This window comes from Carcharodon carcharias, chromosome 11 (assembly GCF_017639515.1).
Source record: "Carcharodon carcharias isolate sCarCar2 chromosome 11, sCarCar2.pri, whole genome shotgun sequence".
NCBI lineage: Eukaryota > Metazoa > Chordata > Chondrichthyes > Lamniformes > Lamnidae > Carcharodon > Carcharodon carcharias.
In genome coordinates, this window is record NC_054477.1 from 148972245 (window position 1) to 148995548 (window position 23304).

Genomic DNA, 23304 nt, shown 5'->3' on the forward strand with positions numbered 1-23304 from the left:
AGATAATTAATGGAAAATTTAGTAAATCAAAGTTTTTGGACTTCGTCATTTCAAAATAAACTGCACACGGCTCTTTCAGATTTCAACACCCAAATCTAAAGGATTGTCTTAGTCCAGTTCAAGAGGATAGCTTAATTTTGAATACAATTTCAATTGAAAAATTGCAAAACTCACCCCAAAGCAAATAACTAAACTGTACTTACACTATAATTGCAGCATTGGTGCAAAGCTCCAGGAAGAGGGGCCCTGACTGCACTTGAATGACTGTACTCCAGCTTTACTCTATAGATGCCCAATGTCCTGCTACATAAAATCACTTTGCACAGGTGCTACTATTGTGTAAATGCTGCTGCAGAGTGATTAGCTGTCCTTACATTGGAAGACTAGACTTTCTGACTGAGACTTGAATATTTGGATGAATTGACCATTGGGCCTTCCGCTGGAAATTGCTATCAACCTCCCCCCCAAAAAAAACTTTATTCAGAAAATGTGCAAAAGTACATTACATGACAGTTCAAATCTGACATTACATAAAGTGCAATACAGTTCAATTTCTTTTAATACAGTATGTAGCACTCTGAAATGCCTCATTACATTCACAATTGCAGGTTATATTTACAATAAAGATTTCATGTCAGACATACAGCCAGAGGGGTTTTACACAATTTTCAGCCCCTTGGTGCACTTTGGCGGGGAGAACCTTAGTAAGTGGCCTTTCTCCACTGAGCCTTTACATACACAGACACATTAGGGCAAGCTACTTGGCCTCTCGAGTCTGCTCCGCCATTCAATAAGATCATGGCTGATCTGATTGTGGCCTCAACTCCACATTGCCACCTACCCCCAATAATCTTTGACATTGCAGCAGCTGCCCCAAGCTTTAATGGTCTATCAGTATTCACATTGTCCTGGGCCTTGGAATGCGCCAGTCTGCAACACTTGGTCCTCGACAGCTCTTTGCACTGAAAGACCAATAAGCTTTGGGCAGACCAAGGATTGTCCTTCACCGACCTGAAGGTCTTCCAGCCGCAGTTGATGTTGACCTTGGTGTGTGTGCCTGTATTGCGGAGCTGCTCGGGATGACCCTGCACAAAAAGCACTGCATCACTTTCCAGACTTTCTTTGCAAAAGGACATCCCAGAAGGAGGTGGGCAATGGTCTCCTCCATCTTATTTCACTGGAGTTTACCATCAGATGCAATTACCAATTTGCGAAGCAAACCAATATTTGCTATAGAAATTCACAGTTCATTTTATGCCCATGGGAGCCACACAGCTGTTAGTTTTTCTTAACATAAACACTCCTACTGTGCTCTACAAATAACAAATTTAGTATACTCCTGGTAATTTAGTGGTCTTCCAAGTTACCTTAGTTGTTGAAACTGTCAGATATGAAGATATTTCATAAAAACAAAAAAACTGCGGATGCTGGAAATCCAAAACAAAAACAGAATTACCTGGAAAAACTCAGCAGGTCTGGCAGCATCGGCGGAGAAGAGATGAAGATATTTCATCCTTATTAAATATTATGTTTTGAGATCGAGAGGCTTAATTTCTCAATGTGGGATCACACAAGTGTCCAAACAGCTATACTGAACAATAACGTTCTTTTTTTTGAAGGTTTTTATTCAAAACAATGCAGTTTATTTGCTTTCATTCCCCCCTTCCCACCCGCACACCCCCCACCCCCGCAATGATTTATTTTATACCTTATCTTAAAACTGCATTTACATTAATATAAGAGCAAAGCATTGCATTTGCGGGAAATCTGAAATAAGGACGGAAAATGCTGGAAATACTCAATGCTCAGCGGGTCAGGCTTCATCTGTGGAGAGAGAAAAAGTGCTAACGTTTGAGGTCATCCATCTGGAACTTTAACTGTCCCCTCTGCACAGATGCTGCTACCCCTGCTGAGTATTTCCAGCCCATTCTGTCTTTATTTTAACATTCTCCCTGTTTCAGCCACTTGTCAATAAGTATAAAAAAAAGATGCTGAGTTTCAAATTAAGAAAAAAGCTTATTAGCCATGTTCCAAATCAGTAACTAGAAAACATTGACATTGGGATTTTAGAGTTATTTATTTTACGGGGCACAATATATTTTTAAAAAAAGACATTAAATTCAATGGGAAGAAGGAATTGTTTTTGGCACGGCAGGAAATAAATACACTTCGAATTTTTTGCAAGATTTGGAGATAGAGGCAGACTTTCTGTCACTCCCCACCCCCTACCCCACCCCGCCCACTTCACTGACTTGGGGCAGTGTCATTCATTGCAATGCAGCTTCCAAACAGCGAGCGGGGCTGGGAGGACCGCGCAGGTCCTCCGAGGCTGGCCAGCCTATCCCGGCGTGCAATGCAGCACCCTCTCCTCCACCGCAACCCCCCCCCCCCCCCCCCCCCCGCGCCGCAACCACCGTCAGAACGGCGAATTCAAGATGGCAGCGTCGTCGGCTCGGAGTCTGAGGAGCGGCCGAGAGCGCGGAGAAACAGGCAGCTGAACGCCGCGACCTGACACACACCCCCACTCCCTCCCCTCCTCTCCTTGCCCCATAGCAACCGGGCTGCGAAGGATGTGGAGAGCCGGGGCGGCCATTTGAGATTCTAGAAGGGTAGAGAGAGAGAGAGAAGCCTCTCCGGGGGTAACGGAAGGGTGGTGGGGGGGAGGCCTCCCTCCCGTTCACTGCTCGGCGGTCGGCCGCCAGTCTCTGTTTCCTGAGGCCCCGGGGAGGTGGGGAGGGTCTGAGAAGCCGCTCAGCCCTCTCACCCTCCCCCCTCCCACACAACCCCCCCCCCACTCCTCTTCCTTTTTTTTAACCCTCAGCTCCCTCCACTCGGAGGATGATGTGTTCGGCTCCATCTCCTCACACTCCCGGTGCCGCCGCCGCCTCCGCCTCCTCCTCCTTCTTCTCTTGCACCTCGCACACGGAGCCCGGCTACCCGCCCTCTGCCGCCGTCGCCTCCTCCTCCCTCCACACCGACTCGCTGCTCTTCCCGGCGTCCGATCCCCGGATTGTTGCTGCTGCTGCTACTGCTGGAGGAGGAGGAGGAGGAGCAGGGGGGATGGAGGCTGGGGCCGGCCGGGTCCAGCACCAGCTGCTGTCAGGGAAGCTGCTCGGGAGCAAGTACCAGCGGCTCTTCGCCGCCGCCCTGGACACCCAACACAGCAGGTAAAGCAGGACTGTAAGCCTGACTCTCAACATCACACAGGGACACAAAGGGTGCAAACACACACACACACACACACACAAAACAGCCGTACAGAAATTTACCATTTCCCCAGGACAATTTTGCAATAAAACATTGTCTCTTGTGCACAATAGAAACATGAAAACACTTGGACTTTGTCAATGCAACGTGCACTAGAAACACTGTTGAAGTCAAATTTGGATCGGATGTTATTCGTTGTACCAATTAATCGGCACGGGGTGTTAAAACTCCGAGCGTGTCAAGGTTTACAGTCACTGGGATGGATTTGCACCGCGAACATGGGGCTTGATGTTGTTTCTGTTTTAAAATGACACACACGCTACCGAATGTTTAGCTCGTCAGCGCGGCCCAGTACAAGGTGCTCAGATGTCGGCTTGGCTGGCAGAATGCATAGAGTGTTGGCCGAATTTTATTGTGATTGAGATAGGGTGATATTCCACCTCGGGGTGAGTGCGGGCCGGACTGAGTCACTCTACCTTCAGCCTCGGTGCCCAAACCCCCGGGGGTGACTGACAGCTTTTTCCAGCTTCTGTACACGATATGTTCTTGCAGAAAAATGTGAGGCGTTGCCTTGAGGGTTCAGCCAGTGATGCCAAATTTCTTAATTAACATTGCGCCCATATTGCGGGTGGTGGTGGGGGGTGGGGAAGGTGGAGGTTATGCAGACCGTCCATGGCAAGAAGATTGTGCTTTTGTTTATTTATCTTTGCATTTTTATCTTCGACCTGCAGTAGTGCTACGGCTAGTTACTGTTTTGCACCTGTCCTGAGTGATTTCGCATGAAGGACAGTAAATCTTTAGGTGATAGCAACTCGAGAGATGCGTGGAAACTGGTTGTTAGGGTGTTAAAAATGAGTCCAGGCTCATTGCTGTCAGTGTGTTTTATGGAAAATGTACGGTCGTGACCCATTCCACCTCTCAAAACAGCAGTGGATGTTAGCGACCGGACGCAATGACAGACATTTTAACAACATCAAATTCAGATCTGCTTTGGATTCAGTCCGGACCATTAAAGTTTGACGATGCATTTCTCTTTCTCTGATCCTAAGACTTCACTCTAACACACAATGGGTCGGATAAAGATTTCATAATGTTGTGAAATGGTGTTGTTAATCACGTGCGTCGGTGAAAACGAAACCTATGGTGCAGGACAATGAAACGATGAAACTGGCTTCCATGTAATTTTTGATCGAATTAACAATGTCATTAATACTAGGCAATTTAAATTCATATACTGCATTCGCTCTTGCTATGACAGACCTTTTTATTATTTGCAATATGTCGTACGCACCCGTACGTGAATTACCTAATCCATTTGGACGTTGTAGGGTGGAGCTTTGTTTTTCTCCTATGATTCCACTGCAAATCAGCAGTAAACGCATCAGACAAGGAATGCCCTGCGCTCCCTGCACTGAGATAGCATTGTTTTACTGAACAGTATTAATGAGTGGAAACACGTTGGTACCAACACGTTCTTGTTCAGTGATGCATGATGGAGAGTTTTCTTTTGCGAGGGGGTAGGAATCAGTGCAGATTTGTGGGGTTGCAGCATTTTGTGGAGATAGGCAGCTGACTCACATGCAAGAACCTTCTTGCAAGGCATTAATATTCATTGTGATAATCAGTATTAACACTACATCTTGTGTTGGAATTTTTTAACCAGTGTTGTGTGATTGGTGCAAATAACAAAACAGCAGTAGAGAGGAAGATAGAAATGTGTTAGATTGTTAGGATGTGCAAAATAATTATTGGACATTGTTTTGAAAGTACTTTTGTTATCCATGTTTGAGCTCCAAAGTGTAGATACTCAGTACATGCTGTCCTGGTTATATTGGTTACATCACCTACTAGTTTGTATCCTTCTCATTATTCTAGTCTGTTTTTAAAAAAAACTTTGAACATTGGATACTGTAGTGCACCTGATAAATGAAAAGCCAAATCCTCTTCGTGAATTTCAATTTATTTCCACAATGAAGTCAGGTTAGGTACAAAGTTTAGCTTTCACTTAATTTGTGATTACGGTTGAGATTTGGTGAAAATATTCCAGCCAGTATCACAATGACTAGCTGTATCGTTGATACATCCTGCATATATTTTGCAAAAGATTTGCGATTCCTCATTGTTAATGTTGGAACCAGTTGATGGTGGTCTCTTATGCATCACAGTTGTTAGCATGTCATAGAAGAATGACATCCATTGCGCAGTTGCTGAACAGCTATTGTCAACATGTGAACCATTCTGTATTTATTCTGCATCTCTGCCACTGAGCTATCAAAATAAGTCTTGTATGATATACAAAGGTATCCATTTATTACATATCAGTAGCATGCAGATGAAGTGTTTTACAATGCAATGCATTGAGTTGTTGAGATAACACCATCTGTTTTGTCATGTAACATTGTAGTGCTTTAGTTTGTACATATAGTGGAATCTGCAAAACTTCAGTTTTTGCAGCATCTGTTTAATTTACAAACGGTGGTCAGAGTTTTCAATAGAATCTTGTGATTTGGGCTAAAATACTGTGAAACCCTTTTCTCATTGATTTAAGTTTATTCATTTGCATGTAAAACGTTATAATATAAGGCATCTAACTGTTCTTTAACCATATTGTTATGTGACTTCATCTGAAGAACTCTTACAGATTTGTAATGAATTAAGTGTCAAATGTACATGGATACTTGTGCAACCATAGTGTGAGTTAATGAAAATATCTGACCCTTTGTCTTAGTTGCTGTAAAGCTGCTTTTTAGCCCCTGGTGAGCAGGAGCCAATAACAGAATCTTGAAACAAGAAGCTCTGAACACCTAATGTGTTCTGGATTTTGTCTTTACAAAAAAAACCTGTCAAATCTGATCACAAATACTAGATCTAGTGAACTAGATCCAAATACAGGTGACACAGAACACACCATCTTATTTGAGCCTTAAAATGGAGCAAATTTGTTACACTTATTTTGAAGTTGAAAAGATGCAATGGGTTAATGGTTGAAGATGGCTTACTGCAAGCAAACATGTTCTTCTCATTTGTTCACTATTTCAGTGCCCATGCCAAAACTATTATGGTCAGTTGATGGTCAACACGTGATACTCTGTACTGAAATTTAGTTCGACGTATTGAGCTTAGAAAGTAAGCTACCAATATTTTTGCAGTGAGCAAGAAATATAAATAAAATTAAGCATTGTAAACTTGCGTCATAGAGGTCTATAGCACAGAAAAACGCCCTGTGGCCCATTGAGTCTGCGCCGGTCAAACAAGTACCTAACTATTGTAATCCCATTTTCCAGTACTAGGCCCATAGCCTTGTGTGCCATGGCATTGCAAGTGCACATCCAAATACTACTTAAACGTTATGAGGGGGGTTTCTGTCTCTACCACCCTTTCAAGCAGTGAGTTCCAGATTCCCACCACCCTCTGGGTGAAAAAATTCTTCCTCACATCCCCTCTAAACCCTCTCTACTTGACCAACAAACTTGATGTATGATAATATATACACAAGCAGTTTTCTTTGAATACCATAATACTTAAAAGTTAACTGTCCTCAATGCATAACTCTGTTTGAGGTGTTGTTTGTCATCTTGCAGTGCAGTGATGCAAAGTGGTATTTGCGTGGATGTTAAATATAATCATTTAATTTGATTCTTCTTGACATTTGTTCATCTATTGAAGAAGCTTCACCCTGCAGAATCCTGTTGTGGTTTTCATTTTTATAATTATAGAATAAAAAATTATAATTTGTATACAAAATATGGAAACATGAGAATCTGACCTTGTGTGCTCGACAGACTACAGCACTTGATGTTTATTTTAATAAATGTATCCATAAATTTATATGGTACTTATTGTTAAAAGCAGGATAAAATGATACCAACTTTTGTTCAGTGGTTAAGCACTTAACAGTTTTATATGCAAGCCTTAGAATAGCCAATTTTCGGAAACATTGGATTCCAGCTACCAAAAAACTGAAATGTTTAAAAGTAAAGATTTGCACTTACATAACGCTCTTCATGATTTCAGGATGTCTTAGCATTTTACTGCCAATGAAGTACTTTTGAAGTATAGTCGCTGTTGTAATGTAGGAAATATGACAGCCAATTTGTCCACAGCAAACCCCTCAAACAGCAATGCAATAATGACCAGATGATCTGTTTTTGAGATACTGATTGAGGCATAAGTATTTGTTTGGACACTGGAAAACTCCCTGGCTCTTTGAAATAAAGTCATGGGATGTTTTACATCCATCTTCAAAAGTAGAAAGGCTTCAATTGACCATCTCATCTGAAAGATGATGCCTCGGACAATGCAGTGCTCCCACAGTACTGCACTGGAATGTCAGGCTAGATTTTGTGCACCAGTCTTTGAGTAGAACGTGAATGCACGTGTAAATGTTGTAAATAGATTCACCGGTGCATAAAGTGGGGAATAGTCAATTTAAAATGTAAAATCTTTCAAGAAATGTTTAATTTATAACTCAATGTTTATGAAGGTTTCAGACAACATGACATTCTTTTTATAGAGGGCCATATAGCTGAGCACAGCACAAGGGTTTCACCCATGCTTAAAATCTTTGTTACATTTTAGGCATTGCATCACTGAGATTAAGACAACATTTGAACTGTTAGTGGTTGAGTGACTAATTTTAGGGCATGGATTAATGTGCTGTATCATTTTTATTTGCCTGTTTGAAATTTGCATGCCAATCTACTAACTAATTGAACTTGAGATGTTACTGTGTCTGCTAGTTGTTGAAGTGCCATAGGAATTTTTTAAAACTTGATTTTGTGATAGGTTTTCATTATCCACAATAGTGCAGCAGATAAATTAAAATGTTTATGGACACAGAAAGCAATCTTGAGGGTCTGGTGATCAAACTGTAGAGCATATGTTTGTGTGTTAATGCCACAAAGCTCAAAAGTAGTGTCCAATTTACTGCAGGCTCTCAAGATTAGTTGAGATTGGGTAATTCTCTGTGAACTGTAGCTTTAGTAAGAGTCTTTATAACTTTCACAACGGGTTGTCCAAATTTTTTTGCATGCTTGAAAGAAGGGGCCATGGGTTTATGGTGAATAAGTCAAATTTCATATTTGCAGGGATTTGGGGATCCTATCCTGTGGTTTTGTCCGTTATTTTGCCGTAGCAATAAGTTAAGTAGCAAAGAATAACAAAATGTGAGAGAGCAGGATGTTGTAGTTACGTGAAATAAGTTCTGGCAGGCTCAGCCAGTTCCCAGGGCACATGGCTGGGCCAGGATCCCCCTAAAAAGTATTCTGGCACCATTCACACAAAGTTAGCAGTCTTTAACTGCAGTTAGTTTGGTGTGGGAAGTGGAAAACGTTCGTACTGGTGTGATAAAAGGAAGTTCACTTGAGAATGGAATGCTTGAAGCTGTCATTGTATTAATTCTCCAGCATAACTTCAACTTGAACACAAAACCAATTGAAATTTGGAATGTCTGCTCCAGACATGTTTACTTTCTATACAGAGAGAATTTTCCATAAACCTAGGTTTTTGGCACTTTCACTTATCAATTATTTCTGTAAGATGTCTTTAATCTAAAAGGTGCTCCAAATTTAATAAATATAGCAAATCATAAATGTAGTCATATTGAAATTTACTGTTCTCAAGGGAATTTTTGTACTATGGCAAATATTTTTGGTCTAACTCAGGAAGTGAAATATCTGCATATAAGGGACAGTGAATACAGGAACTGCAACTGTGCTGGTGGAACTTCTACAAGAAACAAGGAGCTGATGATAAAGCAATGCATTGTCTAGAATTCAAGCATTAATTTGTTATTGTGGGCAGTGTGCCAGTTATCAGATATGTCAGGTTTGTTGCTCCGCATACTTGAGCTCTAATACTGAGAGATTCAATACTGAGAGATTCACACGCATCTGCTGCTTTGTCTTTCTAGGCAGGAAAGGTCGTAAGTTTCGAAAACGCTGTCAAAGGAATCTTAGTGAGTTGCTGCAGTGCATCTTGTATATGGTACATACTGTAGCCACTGGCGCTGGAGGGAGTGAATGTTTAGATTGGTGGATGGGGTGCCAATTGAGCAGGTTGTTTTGTCCTGGATGGTGTCAAGCTTTTAGAGGGTTGTTGGAGCAGCACTCATCCAGGCAAGTGGAGAATATCCCATCACACTCCTGACTTGCGCCTAGCAGATTGTGGACAGGTTTAGAGGCATCAGGACCACAGAGTTCACCGTACTTGTAGCCACAGTAATTATATTGCTGGCCTGGTTAAGTTTCTGGTCAGTAGTTGTTGATGTTGGAAGATTCAGCGATAATAACGTTGTTGAATGTCAAGGGTGGTTATATTCCTTCTTTTGTTGGGTAAGGTCATTGTCTGGGAGTTGTGTGGTGTGAATGTTACTTGCCGCTCATCAGCCCAATTTGGAATATTGCCTGTGTTTTGTTGTGTGTGGGCATGGTGTGCATTGTCATCCGAGGTGTTGTTTCTAGCTTTTCACTGTTTAGGAAGTACCCTGTTCTATCCTTCTAAGTATGAAGTGGATGAGCTCACATTTGCCACATTCTGCTGCAACATTCAATTAATATCTTTTAATTTTACACTTCCTGCTTATATTATTGTTTATTTTTGTGGTGTTGGCAAATTTGGAAATGTGGCATTCTATCCCATATTTTAAGTCATTAATAAATATGGTGAATAGCTGAGGCCTCAACCCAGATCCTTGCAAGATACCATGGGCAGAATTTGTGTAGCGCCGTTGGAAGTGGCACAACTTTTCTTTTGCTGGTTTCCACACTATTCCAATTAAAATTTAAAATGCTGGCATTGTGCACAGGAGACACGTGCGATCACGTTGTGGGGGAAGCTTTTCAGTGGTGAAACTCACTGTCAGCTGACAGTGCAGCTGGTATGGGCGGGCTATAAAAAAGCCTGCTGGACAAAATGTCTCTTCATCACAGCCACAACTTTCCTGCCTAACGCCATTGCCGCTAACATAAGACTTACTGAGAGCATAAAGCTGGCACAGATGTTTTCAAATTTAAACTTCACTTGTAAATATTTCACATTACGTTGGTTTCACTTTATTCATGTGTGCATCATCGTTATTTGTTGAGACGAGCTTAGTCAGCTAAATGTACTGGCATGCCTCATGGTTGGCACACATTAATGGTTAGAGGAGAGCCATTTCTTTGTGGATGAAACGATGATGTGTTCACTCTTTATTGAATGTTCATGTTGGTATCCAGTGTTGTACTAGCCATTCTGGGGGAGATGGCTGAAGTTGCAGGCTCAGCTAGCCTTCGCTTCTGTGCATTATAAAGGATGTCATCCAAGATCACTTTCGGCCAAGTTAATTAAAATGTTGTAGGTGAACTCAAAGCCTTGTAAGGACTCTGCCAGCCAAAACCCTGAGATGGACCCACATTTGGACTGCACTGACACCATCCTTTAGGCTCTCATTTTCTTGACTGACGGTCCCACACCAAGGATGCTAGGCCATACCCCTTTCCTCTTCTCCATTACTTTGATGCCAACCCCCCAGACCTACCACTCACTCACTCTTGTTGGTCCTGAGCCTCCAGGCTATTTGCTATTGTCCTGCTCCCCTCCCTTGTGCCACAGAGTTCAATGAAGAAAACTGCTGACCTCAGGCACAACTGCACAAAGCCACCTGTTGCACTCCACCTTTATACGAATGTGAACCTGGTGCCATGAGATTCTTGTGCGGCATTGACTTTATCTTGAAGTTAGGGAGTAATTTTTAAAAGTTTTATGTTAATGAGTATTCATGGCATGCAAATGTATTATAAGTGGGAACCTGCCACAAGACAATGAGAGGCCCAAAGCACCATTCAACACGCTGCTGACTTAATCTCTGCACTTCGACCCTGCAGTTGGAAGATTGAAATTTTGGCTCCCACCTAATTCAGTCACCTTGTACATTTCCTGCTGGCTCCATAAAATCCCCCCTCCCCCAAATGTAATCATGCCCTGCCATATAGAGTGCTGGCCAATTCCTTAACCAACTCAATGCCTTCAATTCCATTAGCTTAAACCTTAACTAAGGGGACTTTATCAAATGCTTTTTGGAAGTTCATGGAAATGTCAATGGATGTAATTTATCTGTCCGCTACTTCAATTTGATCTTCAAAAAATTTAGTCAGTTTTGCCAGTCATGATGTGTTGTGAATTCGACCGTTTTTGTATTTTGAAGAACCCCCCCAGTGTGTCTTTTCTCCAGGCGTATCTACCTAGCAGTGAATATGGTAACCCAGAATTCAAACATCTTGAACATTCAGGATTAAATATCTTTTTAACATTCAGTCTTAGTGATAATTCAGTAGAGTAGGCTTTTTGCTCCAACTTAATTATCAGAGTTCTCTGATCAGCCAAATGGCTTTGGCACCCTCCTTCAAAACAGTAAGTGATGGCCGAGGTCATTGTTCAGAAATAGTTTTGTGTAAATTAGTGTTCTGTTGTTGTATGATAGGTGTGTCGATTTATTGCTAAGTTCATAATAACCTGGATTTTGCAATCAGTGGCAAAGTGAAGACACTCACCACTGACCTAAAAGAAAGCTGACCACAAAGATCTTAGCGACATGTATGACACGGATTTCATCTTTCTGATTATGACGCTAGTGACAGTAATGTCATCAGGCAGGTTAAGCAACCATACCACATTCAAGAATTTTCACACGCAACAAGCCAGGAAGCAATAAGCAGGTTTTGTTCACTTTTTAAATAATTTTACACAAAGTGAAGTGAAGGTTGGGACATGCAGGATGAACTGAATGGCCTCCTTCTACGCCATAACTTTTCTATGGCTCTATTTGAGATTCGGGTAGAACCTGAAGTTGAAATATCATCAAACTTCATTAAACAAGGTGTATATTTTTTTTCCGAGTATTTTTACAATGAGAATAATAGTCAAAAAGGTGGATGTTCACGTTAGTTCAGTGATTTCTAATTGCTTTTCATCTGCTAGGACTTCAATTGCACACGCTGTGGAGGAGCGGGAAATCGTAGATAGCAACTTTAGATTTCTGTGTTTAAACTACACCTGTGCCAACATCAGTTGCTGCTGTCAGTTTCACAATGTAATGACAGCAAATATTGAATTTCACCAACACTAAAGCCTCAAAACTCAGGCCATTGTGATGAAGCTAGAATTGCATGGTGATGAAACAAGAATCTTGTTTTCACATGTATACTTCAAAAATATTAGTTACACATTTAAAGTAGGAAGCTGTTGAGACACTCTACTGAGGTAAAAGCCATGGAGTCAAGGGTTTTGTAGTTTTAACCAGGATGACCAGTGGTTTACCATCTTGCTTATAATTGTAGTTAATATTGGGTTTTTTATGCTTTGCACCAAAAGAAAAAAAGTGGAGCACTGGCAGAGATGGGCAGCAAGGATTAGAGATTTTGCAATCGGTGGGGATGTGATTCATAATTATAGTATACAAGTTTTTAAGGTGTGATGTGTTATTTTGGGTGTGGAGCTGTGAAATGCTCAAATGCAGTAGCATACCTTCCTTGGTTTTGTGCAGGATGCTCGTTTGGATGGAATTTTTTTTCCGTATAGTTACTTTCTACTAACATAGCTGCTTATCTTATTTTAAATACTATATTCTGTGTTTTTATATAATGTAGAATCTTGCCCGGTGCTTTTGATACAAGTAGGTGATGAAACACATTGCAGTTTTACTGAGAATTAAACTATATTCTTAACATTTATCACAATTGTGGTTCACTCAGATCAAATAATACAGTAAAATGAACAAACTGTAAGTTCCAGACACCAAAATTGTATGCATCTTTTTAACAATCCGTCTGTTTTGAAGGCATTTTAATGCTGTGGTTATATACATTTTGAAATCTGTAGCCATAGATTTGTATTGTTTCATTTTGTTTTGGCAGACTTGTATTTCCCATTTGGCATGATGCCAGAACAGAAAATTGCTAGAAAATAAGACTTTAGCATTGTAGGCTTTTTGATGAAAACATCAGTATTCCCGGAGATTCCCTGCCTGGGAAACAGAAGCATGGTGTGACATTTCTTTGTGCCGTCAATGTACCTGTCGCTTTCCCCTTTCATCCTAGCGAAAGTATGTATGTGTGTTATCTCTGCCAGTTAGAAAAGACACAAATCAAGTTGTGTAGAGCAGTGTTGGGTGTTTGAGTTCTACTTGAAATTTTAAGAATGCCCATGTTTCTTTAGTGCAACAACTTTATAATATACATGTTTTAAAAGTTATTATCTCTCTGGTTTTGGAATTTCCCCATTTACTGTACTAAGTTCCACTAACCATGACCATAGCATATTTTTTCTGCACTGAGTTAACCAACTGCAGTCAAGCTAGCTGTGAGGAAGTTGATAATTTCCTCCAATAAATTGGACAACATTTCTATCTCTGACCTCTTTCTAATGACCCCTCTTCGAAGTAGATTTGATATTGGGTCCGAGTAGCATGAGCTCTTCTGCGATGGATTGCTGGAAATGGGAAGCAGTGTGCATAGGTTCTGTTCTGGGACTGCTTTTGCTCACTGCACATATCAGTATAGGGCTAAAAGGATTATTGTCCAAATTTATAAATTTACTGAAATAAGCATGTAAATAATTGAGGACCAAACAAAACTGCAAGGGTATAGTGATAAGACGGTGGATAACTGACATATTCTGTTGATGTGATGTGGCACAGGCCTGTTAACATTTATAGTTTGGGGGAAAGCTGGGTGATGTGAAACAGCAGATGAATTTTGAGGGTTCAGCTTTCTAGGACTTTGAAAGTAGATTTCAAATGGGTTAGCCACAAAATTAGCGAATGGATTTCATGGGAAGCAGTATAAAACATGAAAGTTGAGATGTAATGTTGGGATAACCACAGTTGAAGTTTTGGGTGTGGTTTTGGGATTTATGCAATGTTCATTCATCAGGATTTTGCCTGTTATATATTTTTTTAAATGGAGCTGTTTTCATTGAGACAAAGGTTCATATGGTCGTTTAAAATTACAAAGTGAATGGTCAAATAAAATAGAAACTAACTTTTCAGTGGCTGAGGGATCTAGAATCAGCAGACATGGATATTAAAATAAGAGATTTAGGATAGAAGAGAATCATTTTGAGATGATTCTGAGGGTATGGAATTCACTTCTGAAGCAGAGACCTTGGAGGCAATTTTAACCCCAGCCTGTGAAGAAGCTGATAAGGTCAGGTGCAAAGCTGGCTTTACATCCCACCTGATTTTTAAAAAAATACTATCCACTGAAATCAACAGTGTGGAATATTGGGCGGGGTGTAAAACTGGTGTTTCATCTGATCCCTTGCGTTCTTTGTCTGGCAAATTAGGTTTAAAGTACCCCCATGTCAGCATTTAAGAATGTAATAGATGGCTTGTTGAAGAAAAATGGGGATAAAGGATAACGGAAACAGGATAGGCAAGTGGAATTAACCTTACTCATGGTGGATGACTAACAGCATATACTGGAGGTATATGTTTCCATATAGCCTGTTTCCATTTTGTAATTTCTGTATACCTATATGTATTAGTTGACGCAGTTGCCACCTGGGCTCCCATAATTCATTTTTGGCAAGCTGTAGAGGGCAGCAATGTGTATGGAGTTTTTTTGTTCAGTGGAAGCACACTTGGGTAAGAAAATCTCTGGACTTTACGCTGCTTCATGGTCAGCCCATCATGGACCTATCATGAGCTCCTTTTATGCTGAAGAAAGATCGACTGGTGGCTGGGTGGCCCAAAGATGTGTGGACTTGAACTTTTCATCAAGTACTTTGGTTGAATCATACACTGGTAGTGTTCAAGCTCACAGGAATTGGCATCTGCCTGTAGATCACTGGTTTATACAGTTTTGGATTCATGTGGGAGGCCTTTTAGGGGGCCTTGCGTTTGCTGGGAGTAAAATTTCCAAGTGCAGTTAATGCAAGGTCAATCCTTACAGGCTCCAGATAAGGACAGAAGGATTCCAACCTTTCATGAATTGAAGGATCTTGAATTGCTCTGTTTTGGTAACTGAGAATAGATGCCGGTTGTATATTATTCCAAATGTTTCTATTTCCCTAGCATTAGGCAGAATTTGGGGAATAGTGTCTGCAGATCATGAGACCAAAGAGAATGATTATTTTCAAGGTATCCAACACAGGTTCTTTGCAATTGAATCTTGTACAGTGATGTGATACACTCCATTATCCTGGAGTGTTGCAATCAATCTGACAGCTTTGAAATCAGAAGTAATGTCAAATGGATATGTTTTTGCAGCAACACTCTTTAGCTTATTTTCTGTGCTGTTCTGTTATGCTGAAGGTTTATTATGCTAAACAAGATCAAATGGAAAACTCAAACCTAGACACGACAAAGACCAAAAAGTAAAATTAAACATCAGTTGATATGACTTCTTTTCACTGATGATGTATCTGTGCTCCTCATGAAGTGATGCTTAAACAGCAATACACAGCTTTTTGCAAGCTTGCAATGAATTTGAACTAACCAGCCTAAAGAAGAGTTTTTGTGGTGTGAGGTATGTTGATTGCACCAGGCTTTTCAATACTTAATATCATAGTGGAAATTGTTCTACTTAGGATAAATAGAATTGGATAACATTCCTCCAGGTTATGAGCTAAGTTTTTGCATTGGAATTGCAGCAATCATATTTAGCTAATTGACTAAGCATGTATGGAATAACAAGAAATTATCAGTGGGGATCAAGGTATGGGTGTACATATGCTTTCTGAGCACACTGCTCTATGATAGAGATTTGGGTCAGCATATCTGCATTCACGTTCAAAATATCAACTGGGACAATAAAATTCCTGACACCACATAAGTAGCTGAAGCCAAGTTGTCAAGCCTAGTGACTTTTTAAAGGTAGATGCCTGCAATGGCTTGATCATCTATATTGAATGGAAGGTGAATATGTTTCAAAGGAAATGCAGCATTTCCTTCTGGACTGGATTTTTTTCTAATTTGCCTAGTTGGAGAGCTAATTATGTTACATAAGCACAGGATAGTGTCTGTGTTTCATGATGAGTCAGATGGATAAGCAAGAAAGAGCTTTCAGTTAGTTGATGCTTTTCACTGTTCAGAACCAAATTGCAACATTGAGAATGAAGTACTTTTTGATGTGTAGCCATTTCTTTGTAGGTAAAAAAAAAATACATTAGCCAACATGCATATAAGGTTCCACTCATAAGTACGATCAACAACCCCATAATCTATTCCTTAGGGATGCTGGTTGAGATAAATATTGGTCAGGCTACTTAAAAGTGCTATGAGATCCTTATGCTCACCTGAGAGAGCAGATGGTTTGACATCTTAAATGAAAGATGGCACCTGAAACAGGTAGCACTCATTTGTGCTGAAATTTCTAATGAGGCTTTGAACCCACTACCTTATGTCTGGGAGAGTTGACACTGCTGCCAATGCTTACACCTGAAATTTTAATTCTCCAGAGAAGTGCATACTAATTTGATTGGGAAGCAAGAAATTACCAACTTGAACTATCAAATTTTGAGTCATTTAAATTTAGACTGCAGTTATACAATGGCTAAGGACCTGACACTGGAGCGACCAGCTGTAGATCCAGGGAACTCCTGCTATTTAAACAACACAAATTCGCTGCCGCCTCCAAAGGTCGGTTAGTATCACAATATCACGTTGCGTTGTTCAGTCTAAATTTATTTACAAACAAAATTCACCAACATAAGACTGCAGTGAGTCTGGTGTTAAGATGCTTAAAAATGATGTAAACTGTTGCAAAATAATTAAAGCTCAAGTTTTGGTATTTTTGCCATAGGTTATTTTCTCACCTTGGAAATGATACATGGATGGTGACCCCACAACGACTCTATTTAGTTGGTTTGTAAGCAATAGATTGTTTGAAACAGGTAGTTATAGATGGAATAAAATCCCATGACTCATGTACAACTTTCTGGAACCTAAAAGGCAGGTTTCATTGTCCAAGATCAGATTCTTTCAATGAACACATAATTAAGATATTAACCAGCGATATTAAGGGAATGAGGCTATCTTGGCTATTTGGGGCTTTAGTTAACTTGGCTTACGGAAGTTAGTTAGTGCCTGGTCTTCAAATTCCAATTGCTGTTACGGGCAGAATGATTTTACCCAATTGGTTCAAATAAAGTTAACTGTAGCCTAGATAATACGCAGACCAGGTAGCCTGCCTGCAACTGGGAAACAACTTACACTTGAACCTTTTTATTTTAAACCATAATAGCATCACCTTGTATATTTCTGGTCATATACAAATTGTAGAAATTTCCCTGTTAAAGACATTAAATGCAACTTTTTTTTTAATACCACTTGGATATGTTCAGTTTGTTCTTTGCTCATGTTATTTTGATAGGCTTCTGTCTTGAATTGCTTACCCTAAACATTTTTGCACTATTGTGCCATTTTGTGTAGAATATGTATTCTTGTCTTTGGTAATTTGCTATGTAATTTGGTAATTGGCTATGTATGCCTGCGGTTTTAATTTGGATGTTAGGAGGTGCTGTCTTGAAATATATAAGGTGTTTCCCTCAGATAGTGAAAGTGGGAAGTCTGATTAACTTAGGCTACCAGCCTTTTTAAATTCTTTCGTGGTGTGTGGACGTCGCTGGCAAGGCCAGAATTTGTTGCCCATCCCTAATTGCGTTTGAATTGAGTGTCTTACTAGGGCATTTCAGAGGGTTAAGAGTCAACCACATTGCTGTGGGTCTGGAGTCACATATAGGCTAGACCAGGTAAGAATAGCAAATTTCCTTCCCCAAAAGACATTAGTGAACTGGATGGGTTTTTACAACAATTGATGATCGTTGTCGTGGTCCTGAGATTAAGTTTATATTTCAGATTTTTCTTTTATTAATTAAATTTAATTTTCACCAGCTATTGTGGTGGGATTTGAAGTCTTGTCCTCAGAGCATTAGCCAAGGCCACTGGATTACTAGGCCAGTGACAGTATCACTACGCCACCATCTCCCCCCAATGTTACAATGTATTATCCTTAGGGAGGAAGCTTTAATACAGAAAATATTTTGGATGATTAAATGGTTGTTATTGAGCCCATATTTTATATGATGCAAAGAAATGGGCTAAAGGGCTTTTTTCATTCTATGTTTACATCTGTGAAGCACAAGTTGCTTGATTCCCTTTTTGGCTGAGGGACTTGGGTGATTTAGGAGTGGGGGCAAGGACATGAGTCTCAATCTAAGGCAAACTTTATAAGAAAAAGATGTAGAAAGGAAAAAGTGAAATAATGCATTTATTTAAATCAATGGAACTGATACAGCAATGATAGGTTAGGTTTTCCAAGTGGTTAGGAATGTACAATGCAGGGATGTAAAGTTGTACAGTAAATTACAATGATTTACTGTTAATAAACTACATTAATAAGGAGAAATGTTGAATTTTGATACTTTGAATCTGATGAAAAATAAATGTAACATATGGAGTTTAGATGAGCTCCTGTAAAGTGTATTTGTTACAATAAAATTCCTTTAATCCTTAATGTTACTTATCTTAGTGTTAGCATTTTGGTAGTTCACTCCTAGATATTTTCAAAAAAGCATTTGTAGTCAAGCCTTGTCCAGATTATTCTTTTTTACTGTAATCATTTGTTGTTTGATAGATAGAGTGTGAATCCACATAACTTGAAGTCATTAATGACAGTCCTAAATTCATGGGCATAAAAACTATAATTCAGTTTGAACAGAACAATGATGTATGCCTAAAATTGTACATTTTATGATGAAATTATATTGATTATATTGAGTAATTGACGAGATACTTATATGTAGGTTTGTTCTCAATTTTTCTTGAACTTAAAGCCTACAGCAGAAAATGTTAAGAGGCATGTTTCTTCATTGTAAATGCCATACCTGAATCGTGAAAAAGTGTTCTGTGCATGCTATAACAAATCGATATCAATGCCACAGTGATAAGTGTCCTTACAATTTCCCACAAGTTTCCAAAACTGATGAGACATGAAGTGGCCGTGACTTGTCTGCTGGAGAAGTTTCAAGGTAGTGAAGTGGGAGACGGATTGCCAGATAGTGCATAATTTTCCTATTCTATATGTAAACCAGTAGATTATTTTTTCCAAAGGAAGCATTTTACATGGAATGTTTCCTCAGGAAAATGAAAGATTGAAGGTCTTTTCTGCTCGTGAAGGTCAGGAATCTGATGCAGTACAACAACTTGTATTTCTACTGTGCCTTTAACGTAGGAACATATCCCAAGCTGTTTCGAAAAGCATAGGATGAGAATTAACATTGAACCAAAGGAGGAGATATTAAGAGGGGTGGCTAAAAATTTGGTCAGAAATAGGTTTTAATAAGGATCTTACAGGGGAAGAGTGAATTGAAGAGATTGAGAAGGGGAATTCTAGAATTTAGCATCCAGACAGTTGGTGAGGCAAATGGAGCCGGGGTTGTGTAGGAGCCCAGAGTTAGAGAAATGTAGAGTTTTAGGAGGCTTAAAGGGCAGGAGGAGGTTTCAGAGATAAAGAAGAAACGAGGCAATAAAGGAGTTTGAACACCAGAATGAGAACTTTAAAACTGAGGTGTTGATGCATTGGGAGCCAATGTAGGTCAGTGAGCATAGGATGGTGGGTGAGCGGGACTTGGTGCAGGTTAAGATATGGGCAGCAGAGTTTTGGCTGAGCTCAAATTTGTGCAGAATGGAGGATAGGAGGCTGGTCAGGAGAACATTGGAGTAGTTCAGCCTGAAGCTAACAAAAACATGGATAAGGGATTTAGCAGTGGGTGGGTTGAAATGGGGACAGAGATGGGCAATGCTACTGTAATGGAACTAGGTGTTTCTGAAGTAGAATCTATGGGTAGTGATCTATTGTACTGTAAATTGCATGCTTGAACAATACACATTGAAAACTGTTCCACTTAGTTTCCCCTGTGGCATCTGCAATGAAGAAACTCTTGATTTTCCAATGGAAGGCCCTGAGTCCAAGAACAAGTGAGGGCTCCTGTTTATTTGTCAAAATTCACCATTAATTTAGGTGGCAAATCAACTTTTGAAGTAGTTTATGCTGCAGGCACAACTTCTTTGTCCGAGCTTTTTTGTACTATTCAAAATTTCAGTTTTTAAAATATTATCATGTTGTCAAACATTGCTGCATATCCAAACACAAAACCAGTTCTCCATTTTCAAACTTGAAAGACCAAAGGTTGTTGAAACAGTCCAAAGTACTGGGCTTAGTCTATTTGCACTGGAAAGTGAGCCAGAGGATTTGACTGTGGGGGCAGGGTTTGTGGGCAAACCAAAGTACAGCACAGCATATGTGCACTTCAAAATGCAGACTCAGCGCTATCCATGAGGTATGGCAAATTATTTGTTTACTTCAAACAGTTGTGCTGTTTTCTTGTTCTTGGAAATCAATGAGAACAACGATTGTACTGTGCATTGAAGAAAATGCAGTGCCCAGAGTTACAATCTGTCATAAAAACCACTTAGTTTTTTTTGCCCTTTTAAAAACCATTTACTGGCTCACGTATATTAAGGTGGACAAGTGTTTACAAAATGACTGTACTTTATTTTGTGCATAAAATAGATATTTATCAGCAAATTGTTGAAGTGTCAAATTGTTAAACTTGAAGGTACGCTTATTCTTTTTATGTTTCTGCTCTAATAGTGAGCACAGCAATTATATTAGTGCAGCACTAATAAGATAATCATCAGTACAAAATTATAGCTAGATAATTTCAAATTTATATTAAACCTTCCAATATATTGGTTTTAAGTTGCTTAGTTGTTTATTGAAAAATAAACCTGTTTTTTTCTGGAGGCGAAGGCTGCAAGGATTAACTTGTGTAAATGTAGCTTTAGTTCTCAAGTTGTTCATTATTGTTCCAGAAATAAAAAAGCTTTGAGCAAGAAAAAACTTAAAAGGAAGCAGAAGACCAAGTCCAAAGTGAAAACACGAACAAAGGCAAGTACATCTCTTTGCTCAGCAGTTTGAAGAGAAAAAAACTGCACTGGGCAGTAGGTAATGGCTTGTGGTTAGGAATAATTAATATGAAAATACAACCTTCACCTGCATAGGCCCCACACTCTGGAATTTCCTCCCTAAACCTTTCAACCCCTCCAACGCCCTCTCTTGCTATATTGATATATTACCACACAGTAGATTTGTAAGCAAAATTAAAGCCCATGGGACTGAAGTGGAACAGTGGCAACCCGGATACAAAATTGGCTAAGGAGCAAAGAATATTGGTGAACGGTTGTTTTCCCAGAATGAAGAGATTCTGCCGTGGTGCTCCCCATGGGCCAGTATTAGGGCCACTGTTCCTTTTGACAAATACTAATGACTTGAGCTTGGGTACATAGGCCATAATTTCAAGGTTGCAGATGTTATAAAACTCAAATTTAGTCAACAGTGAGGATGATAGTAACGGACTTCAGGAGAACATAGACTGGTGAAATGGACAGACATGATCAAATTTAACATGCAAGTGTGAAGTGATATATTTTCATGGGAAGAATGAGGACAGGCAGTGTAAAATTATACAATTTTAAAGGGGATGCAGCAACAGAATAACCTGGGATATATGTATACAAATCTTTAAATGTTGCAGGGCAAGTTGAGAAGGCTGCTGGGGAACTTGGCTTTATTAAGAGAGGCATAAAGTACAAAAGCAAGGAAGTTATGCTAAATCTTAATAAAACATTGGGTAGACCTCATTGGGCACTACACTTTAGGAAGGATGCCAAGGCCTTAGAGAAGCTGTAGGTTAGATTTATTGGAATGGTACCAGAGATGAGAGACTTTAGTTACATGGAAAGGCTGGAGAAGCTGGGGTTGTGTTACTTAGAGCAGAAAAGGTTAAGAGGAGATTTGACAGAAGTATTCAAAATCATAAACGGTTTTGAATAGAGAATGATAAACTGCTTTCAGTGGCAGGAGGATAAGTAACCAGCAGACCCAGGTTTAAGGTGATCGGCAAAAGAAGCAGAGCTGATGTGACTTTCTTTTTATGCAGAGAGTTGTTACCTGGAAAGCACTGTCTGAAACAATGGCAGAAGCTTATTCAATAAAGGGAATTAGATAAATACTTGAATGAAAAATGTTTACAGGGCTAATGAGAAAAGAGCAAGGGAGTGGCACTAATTGGATAGCTTTTACAAAGAGCCAGCGCAGGCATGATGGGCCAGGTGCACTTTTTCTGTACTGTTTTTCTGTGATTTTAAGATAGTCCTTCATACAGGTAATTAAAAGTACATCGGGACTATTTATACTTGAATGGAAGACTGTCTCTTTTCTTTAAATAAGAAAAAGAAGCTAAATAGATATGTCTAAAAGTTCTTGACTTTTCCCAAACAAAGCACTTCATGCATATTGCTTAGAATAACAGCTATTGACTGACCTGACTAAATGTATTATGTCTAGAATTCAAGTTAATGTTATCGTATGCCCAAATAGAATTAAATAATGCAGTTTTTAGGGAGAAAAAAATTACTAATATGCCATCTTCCCCAAAAGGGCCTTTGGTGCTCAGAACACTTTTAAAACCCTGTTTAAATGATGTTGAATTGCCATGAAATGCTACATGAGCCGAGATTTTGTGTTCAATGGTAAAGGAATGGTGGTAACTGTTCATTTCATTTAGTTTCGCACAGACTTTGTGGGCTTTTGCATTGGGGCTTGCAATAATTAGAAAGGAGTTGTGTGACTCCTTAAATACCATCGAAGAGTTTCTGCTGAGGTACAAAATCTGAATATGGAAGTGTAAGTTAAAGTATTTAATTCAAAAGTTCATGTACAGAAACTGAAATGGAGAGAAATAAAAATTGAGATTTCAGAAGAGATGAGACAGAAAAAGTGAAAAATATTAAGCCTTTTAAAATCTCGAACAATAATTAATATCTTAATGAATGCGACTTTTTGTAAAAGTGAATTTTTAGTGCAAGAGAGGTGGCTTGGCAGTAATTAAGACTTAGTGAGCTGTTAAAAATTCACCTCCACTTAAATGCCCAACTCTAACATTTTTGGCATGTTTAGTAGTGTATCTCCTGGATGAATAGCTTAACTTCATGCCCTTTCTGTGTTTGAATGCCATGTTTTGCAGTGAAGTACAGGTGTAGTGAAGCTTGGAGAA

The 23304-nt window shown here is 39.6% G+C and overlaps 1 protein-coding gene across 16 annotated transcripts in view; it reads left to right on the forward strand.

Annotated features, from left to right (window-relative positions):
- Window positions 1-2413: 2413 nt before the first annotated feature.
- Window positions 2414-23304, forward strand: part of mycbp2 (MYC binding protein 2) — a 189401-nt gene continuing 168510 nt past the window's right edge. For all 16 annotated transcript variants that reach the window (XM_041198963.1, XM_041198964.1, XM_041198965.1 and 13 more), the window contains exons 1-2: window positions 2414-3167; window positions 21062-21137. In XM_041198963.1, coding sequence (XP_041054897.1) covers window positions 2839-3167; window positions 21062-21137 — 405 coding nt within the window. In that variant the 5' untranslated portion in view covers window positions 2414-2838. The remainder of the gene's footprint in view (window positions 3168-21061; window positions 21138-23304) is intronic.